This window comes from Corylus avellana, chromosome ca10, assembly GCF_901000735.1.
Source record: "Corylus avellana chromosome ca10, CavTom2PMs-1.0".
Classification (NCBI taxonomy): domain Eukaryota; kingdom Viridiplantae; phylum Streptophyta; class Magnoliopsida; order Fagales; family Betulaceae; genus Corylus; species Corylus avellana.
The window spans coordinates 17,263,704-17,271,910 of NC_081550.1; the positions used below are offsets into that span (position 1 = coordinate 17,263,704).

General features: G+C 34.6%; 1 protein-coding gene across 1 annotated transcript; it reads right to left on the reverse strand.

Annotated features, from left to right (window-relative positions):
* Window positions 1-5,863: 5,863 nt before the first annotated feature.
* On the reverse strand, window positions 5,864-6,727 carry LOC132163053 (uncharacterized). The gene has a single exon (XM_059573253.1). It carries the CDS (start codon window positions 6,725-6,727, stop codon window positions 5,864-5,866), a length of 864 nt encoding a protein of 287 aa, XP_059429236.1.
* Between the last annotated feature and the right edge of the window lie 1,480 nt (window positions 6,728-8,207).

Sequence of the window (8,207 nt, forward strand, 5' to 3'; positions counted from 1 at the left end):
AGAGGCAAAGTAACAATGAATTGTAGTTCATGGGGCAAAGTGATGGGTAAACCGTCTGAATTAACGCCTTTGACTCATTGAATGGGGGTTTTGGGCCAAAAAATGGTAGTTCATGGGGTTGGATGTCACAGTTAGTAGTTCATGGAGGCAAAATGCTAAGGCGTTGTAGTTCATGAGGAAAAATGTAGTTTCCACCTTTTTTTTTTTTTTTTTTTTTAATAGTAATAAGAAATAAAGTAGAAAAGCAAATTTTAATTTTTTATAAGAAAAAGTGAAAATAATTTGTATGTTTTGAAGTGACCTTATTTTTTTTTAATATAAATAAAAAATGATTGATATGATATAAAAAGTAAGAATGTTTTGAAGTTGACTTTTTAAAGAAAACTTGGTTTGATTACCAAACAGAACTATTAGATCTATCACTTTTTGACGTCTATTGGATGTCATTAGGTGAAATCAAACCCAAAATAGTTTTAGGATATTTATAATTTGGGTTCAATATACTTTAATCCCTCAACTAACTGTCATTTCTTATAAAGCTTCACGAACCAACAACTATAACACTTAAGTACATCAAACTATCGAAATAAAAAAAAAAAAAAAATTACATCAATCCATCAATTTGTTGCATTTAAGCCAATCCGTTAGAAGCTGTCATCTGTTTGGATGAAAATGTGACAATAGACAACTTTTCTATCGGCCTTCCTATAATACACTTCATTTTTTTAAAACCAAAATAATAAAATAAGAAAATTATATAAAATGCAAAGGGTGTCCACAAGACACCCCATTTCCTTTCTTCTTCTTCTTTTTTTATTTTTTTATTTTTTATTGATTAATAATTATAAGAGGTAAATTTGGTTTTTAAGTATAAAAATAAAGGGTATTTCAAAAGACTTTGATCAAATATGATTTTTCTATCCAAACAAACTGTCAACACTAATATAGGAGTTTAATTACAATAAAATGGTAATTTGATTTATTTAAGTGTCATAATTATTAGTTCGTGAGGCTTTATAAAAAATTGTTGTTAGTTTAGGAGGTTAAAGTATATTTAACCCATATAGTTTTGATGTTCTCTTAAAAATATGTGAATCTTTAAGAATAATTCTTTGAAAAACAATATTTAAAATCTCACTGACAGTACATTTTTTATACTATTTGTTTATTTTTAAAAAGAAATTGGTCTTAATTGATCAAACCTATGAAGACTTGAATAAGCTTTTTCATTTCTATTTTATAATTGAGTAATGCTATAGTTTTGTGACTTGATGTTGTTAGGTGAAGTAAAACAACATGACATGCCATTATGGCAAATGAGGCCTGCATGCCAATGAGTGAAAAATATTAAAAATTGTTAATAAAGTGACTGACTACGCATGTCAGGTTTGCTACAATGCATTCTCCTACCCATCTCCCCGCCATCTTCTATATTTAACATCTTGATTTTAAAAAAATAATAATAATAATCAAAGAGAGTGGAGATGGTGGGGAGATGGGCGGGAGAATGCCAAAAAACATTTGCCTATAATTCACGACATCAGAATCTTGCAAGACAGGCAAAGATTAGTGGTTGTTGGAACTTGAAGGCTGCAGTACCACTTTCGATGCTAAAGTTAGTAACTAGAAGAAATTTCTTAGGAAAAATTACACTTTACTCCCTTAAAGTTTGGAGCGATTTTCAATTCGACCTCCAATATTTCAATTTTTGCAATGCACTCCTCTAAACTTCCAATTTTTTTTGCAATTTGACCAATTTTATCCCAAAAATTCTCATATTTTCCCTATTTTTTTATTTATTTATTTTTTAAATTTGGAAAGTGCAAAAAAATGGCTAGATGGCCATAACTACCCCGATTTTTTTTATTTATAAAAATTAAAAAATTAAAAAATTAGGGACAATATGGAAATTTTAAAATAAAATTGGTCGAATGGCAAAAATTTAGAAGTTTGAGGGGTGCATTGCAAAAATTGAAACATTAGAGGTCAAATTGAGAATCGTCCTAAACTTTGGAGGGATAAAGTGTATTTTTCCCAATTTCTTAGGAATAATTAAAATAAAAAAGACAAAAGAGTGGGATAGATATAAATAGAAAATGTTAGATGTTCTCTTGATATTTTTTTGGTCGTTAGGCAAGCTTGCTCCCTAGAGGGCCTGTGGCCTTGAGGCTGTGCTTGGGCTAGTGGGGGTTGTGGGCTCCCCATTCCAAAATTGATTGTGACTTGCATATATTTTCATTTTAGATAAAGTTTTTCAGTATATTAAACTCACTTGTGTCTTTAGATAATGTGAGTGTCACATACATTTTTAAAGATGTATATGAAAAATCACATACTCTAATGTTCCGCTTATTTCATCTTAAATATTTCATGTCGGAAGATGTTTTCAACTAAAAACATTTTTCAAAAAATGTGGTTATTTTTTGTTGTTTGTTCGCAATCCTGGAAATAGTTCAAAAAACATTTTCTAGAGTTTTGGCCCGCATGAAAAAATCGCAAAAGATTTCTTAAATTTTTTTTATATAATTTGAGCAGTTATGAGAAAGAGAGAGAAAAGACAAAGAGTAGCTGCAGATGAATAAAGTGTGCGAGAATAGAAGGCATTCGAGGGTAGAATAGGGATTTAGGGTGCGTTTGAGAGTGCGTTTTTAAAAAAATAATCTGCGATTTTAAACAAAATCGCAACTTTAGGGTGTTTGGGATTGCGATTTTAAAATTGCAAAAAAATATGCAATTTCTATAAGCTGATTAGAGGGTGCTTATTTGAAAAAGTGCGAATTTAAAACAAAATCACGATTTCTATTAAAAAAATATTTGGCGCAATAATTACCTTTTTTAGAACAGGAATGAAAAAAGACCAAGAATACCCACCTAAAATATATTAAAACCCTTATTTTCTCTCTCTTTTTTTTGTTTTTTTCTTCATCTTCTCTGTCTTGTTCATCCTTATTGGTAATTTGGTCATGAAACTGCAATTATATGCTAATGTTATCAAAACACTCAATTGATAAAAAAAATACTTTTTAATATGTTTTACCAAACGCCTGTGCGATTTTAAAAAGTAGCGATTTTAAAAACGCAATTTTTAAAATCGCACTTATTGAAATCACACTCTCAAACGGGCCCTTAGTACAATTGCATGCTTACTCATATTGTTTGCAATTTGAGTTGACAATTGCGATAGGGCCCACTTGCCCGAGCAATTTTGTTGGTACTAACATTTGCCTATAGTCTTTACAATAAAAACAACCAACATTATGCCTTTTATATACTATTTTGGTTGTGTTATTTGACTCACCGATATGTTGTTTTATGTTGTAGCTTGGTTATGCTCTTTGCAACACTGACATTTTCATCATTTACATTTGATTCGACTGCCATGGCTCCGACACATCCCATCTACAATGACAAATTTTCAGATTGTGTTCGAGAGAGAAAAAAGAGATGAATTGTTGAGGGAGAGAGCATGGTGACTAGAATTTTAAGTTTATGAGGCAAAACTTAAAAAAAAAAGTTATTTGTGGGACAAAAATTAAATTTTAAAGGTTTATTTTATACAAAAGAAATTATATTTTTTTAAAAATTAATTTTTTTGGAGGCTACTCATAGTAATGATATAAGGACTCTAGTTCTCTTAGATTCCTCTCAAATGTGATGTGGTATTTTTTTTTTTTTTTTTTTTGACATGTCCACACAAGGAAAGGGGGAGGGATATTCGAACTAGTGACATCCGCTAAGCTACCCCTTAGACAAATATGATGTGGCATTTAAAATCACCAATAGATCAAAATTCAATAATAATCATTTCAAATTTAATGGTAATTTTAAGAGAAGTGCTAGGGAGCCAAACAAATGAACCCAGAAAAATTTTCAAACTGATGTGGCAATGGTTTTTAAATTAAAAAAAATGTAATTCCCTCTTTCTTGTCTGTCACTCACAGTCTGCCATGTCAGTTTGGAAATTTTTTTGAATCTATTTGTTTGGCTTCCTAGCAATTCCATAATTTTAAAAGTTATGTCACATTTGAGAGGACTCTAGGAGGATTCCAATCCTCTTTATATTATTATTCATAAAATACTTGAGCACTAATTAAGAAAAATGCTAGGTGTTTTTTTAGTGTTCTTCTGGTGTCTTTTGAATTATGATGTGACTTTTAAAATCACAAATAGATTAAAAGTCAATAATGATAATCTCAAATTCAACTGTAATTTTAAAAATCACATTACAGTTGAAAGAACATCAAAAATACTAGAAGAGAACCTAGGATTTCCCACTAATTTAACCATATTTTTAATATATATATATATATATATATATATATAACAAATAAGTACTACTTAAAAAAAAGAAAAGAAAAAAGAAAGCCCTCATTTTGAGCGCTTCCAAAAGTTATGACTCCATAGCACTAAGAGTCATAGTGGACACACCCTTTAAACTTGTCAGCTTTGGACGCAATTTTATTTATTAGTCAACGACTACTTATGAGTCAACGACTCAGCAAGTAAAAGCTTCGAACAGTCTGTGTAACGTAAACTTTTTTTTTTTTTTTTTTTTGATAAATACAAATTTGGCCCATGGGTTTGTGATAATTTCAGCAAATCATTCCCCTCAGAAGCTTAAAAATAATTTAAAAGTCCCTAGGGTAGGCCAAAATAACATTTTACTCCCTGAACTTATTTTCCGTTAAGTCATTACATTGCCACATTACACCTAATAAAAATAAAACACGTGTTCTTTTTTATTTATGCTTTTAAAAAATAACAAATAAGATTTTTCACGTCATTTAAAGCTTCAACACACACTCTACGTCAAATTAAATAAACCTAATTCCTCTATATCCCATGTGCCGCCGTCGTCTTCATCTTCCCCAATGATTCTTGCCGTCGTATTCATCTTCTTCTTCATGTCGTTGTCTTCATCTTCTCAAAAAAAAAAAGACACAGCGAGAGAGAGGAATAGATTGTTTCCGATGCTAGGAAACAATTTTTGAAGATACTTCAATGCCCAAAAACAAATTAGAATTTTCATAGAAAGACTACCCAAAAATGCACTATCCAAAACGCAGATGCCCGAAAATCTCAGAGTAACTTACAGATCGAAGATCACACCCATCGGAAGATGAAGACGACGACAAGAATCATTGGGGAAGATAAAGACGACAGTGGCACATGGGATATAGAAGAATTATGTTTATTTAATTTGACATGGAGTGTGTGTTGGAGCCTTAAAATGACGTGAAAAAACTTATTTGTCATTTTTTAAAAGCATAAATAAAAAGGAACACATGTCTTAGTTTTATTGGGTGTGATGTAGCAATGTAACGGTTTCTGTTAAGTCATTTAACGGAAAATGAGTTCAGGGAGTAAAATGTTATTTTGGCCTACCCTAGGAACCTATAAATTATTTTTTTTAAATCATATGGAGTAATTTGTAAATTAGGCCAACCACATGGACCAATTTTGCATTTAGTATTTTCAACAAACATAGAGAGACAAGTTTTTTTTTTTTAAAAAAAAAAAAACTTGTCTCTCTATGTTTGTTGAAAATACTAAATGCAATTCTGTTTTTCTTCAAAGATAAGGTAATGTTTATATATAGGCAAATACCTTTGTAAATTTAAAACGAGAGACTTTTTAGTCATTTCCTTAAGATATATACCAAATCACATTCGCGCGTGTACTCATTTATTCATATCATAGCTCCTTTAATTTGCTCTTAACTCTTCTCCTGTTATCTTTTTATACATTTTATTCTTATATATGGACATAAATTAAAATTTTCTTCAACCTATTTTAATAAATGTCAAGTGTCACATATATATATATATATATATATTTTGTTGAAAAAAATCTTGAATTCTCATTAAAACAAATCAGAGGAGACAGATCCAATGCGGTCTGCCTCAAGAATTCCGCCAATACAATCAGGGGGAACATATCCCCATTCACTATCAAGATTTTCGGTCATCGCCAGACTAGCTAAAGCATGAGCAGCCCAATTGATCTTACATGGGATATAAACAAGCTTCCAGGCCTGCAGTCCCACTAAACAAAGCTTGATGTCAGCCACTAAGTGACCTTTACTACTGTCATCTACTTCCGTGGAATTCACCGCGTCCACCAGCACCTTGGCATCACTTTCCATTTTCAGGTTGTGGAACCCCCAAGCTTTGCACAGTTTAATGGCCATTAACGCAGCCAAAGCCTTTGCTGAGGTGGGATCCAAAAGACCCGAGTGGGACAAGCTTTTTGCGGCCACCAAGTTCCCCTGAGAGTCGCGAATGAGTGCCCCCAGTCCTAGTCTTCCGTGCCTCCTGTCAATTCCTGCATCCCAATTCACTTTATACCATCCAGAGGGGGGAGGCTGCCATTTGAGCATACCACTACAAACAGGAGTGGAGCTCTCCTGAGACGTCATGAGCAGATTGTTGAAGTCTTCAGAGAGCTGAAGTGCTTGCTTTAGAACATAGCTTGGGTGGATAAAAGACCCTCCATGCACAAACTCATTCCGCCTATGCCATATTCTACGAGCTACTCCCACAAATTGCTGGAATTCCACTCCACTACATTTCCGAAGCATGCCATCAACGACCTGGAGAAAATCTGGCCCAGCATAAACATTCTTCTGAAATTTTGCATTCCCTACACTCCAAACATCCCTCGCTGAAGGACAGTTCCACATAATATGGAATGTAGTCTCAGGCTCTATTCCGCATATGGGGCACATCGGTGAGGAAATGATCTTACGTCGACATAGATTGTCCCGGGTTGGGAGAATCTCATGACATGCCCGCCACAAGAAATTCTTCGTAGCGCTTGGGACGTTAAGCTTCCACAAAGAACGCCATAATTCTCTTGTTCTTCCCTGAGAGGACCCTTCTGACCCTAGAATTCATATCACGCTCTTTTTGAAGATGATAGGCGCTCCTCACCGAAAACACTCCTGTAGCCGTTCTACGCCAGATCAGTTTATCCTCCTGATTTGTGTGGCTTATAGGAGTTGAAAGGATTGTGGCAATTTCCTCTCGTGAAAAGAGCTGCTCCAGGAGAGATTGTTTCCACCATCGCATCTCCCCATCTATTAGACTGCTAACAGTAGCTGAATGATCAAGCACCCTTGGGGTTGATTGCACCTTGAAAGTGGATGGAGTGGGGATCCATCTATCTTCCCAAATACGCACTCATTGCCCATTCCCAATCCTCCAAATCAGCCCCTCCCGTACTAAATCGCATGAACTTTGGATACTCCGCCATGCAAAAGACGGATTGCGCCCAAGGGGAGCATCTAGAATCGAACACCCAGAATGATATTTAGCTGCTATAATTCGTGAGAGTAAACTATCAGGCGTCTTCCACATTCTCCAGATTTGCTTGGCCAAAAGAGCCTTGTTAGTCTCGAAAACCCAGCCCTCCAGAAGCCTTTGATAACCCCATTTTGTTCCAGCTCATCCATTGGATCCATTTCTCCTTCTCTTTATGTCCCCAAAAAAACCTCATCATCAATGAATTGATCTCCGAGCATAAAGATTTTGGGAGCTTAAAAATGCTCATACAATATGTTGGGAGAGCTTGGATCACCGCCTTCAACAAAATCTCCTTTCCTGCTTGAGAGAGAAATTTAAGCTTCCAGTCTTGAAGCCGTTTCCATACTCTCTCTCTAAGGCTCTTGAAAGCTATCATTCGAGAATGACCTACTAAGGCTGGTAAACCCAAGTATGTATCATAGCGCTGTGTAGTGGGTATTCCTGCAACACCCTGAATCAGCTCCTTAACCTCAACAGAGGTATTGCGGCTAAAAAAGATCCCAGTTTTGTTTGTGTTCATTTTTTGTCCCGATGCCAACTCATATTGATGCAAAATGAGATATAGTTGATTCCATTGGGGGAGAGAGGTCCTGCAAAAAAGAAGGCTGTCATCTGCAAAAAAAAGATGACTGATCTTCGGGCCCCGTTTTGATGTTGGAACTCTCGTTAAAAGCCCCTCCCTACGGGCTTGGTATAACATACAACTCAGAGCCTTTGCACATATGATAAAAAGGGAAGGTGAAATGGGATCTCCTTGGCAAAGACCCCTAGAAGGGGTAATCAACCCGTAAGGCGATCCATTTACAATTATTGAATACCTAACCGATTTGACACACATCATAATTAGAGAAATCCACCGTTCATTGAACCCCATCCTCCTCATAACAGCCTCCAAGAACCTCC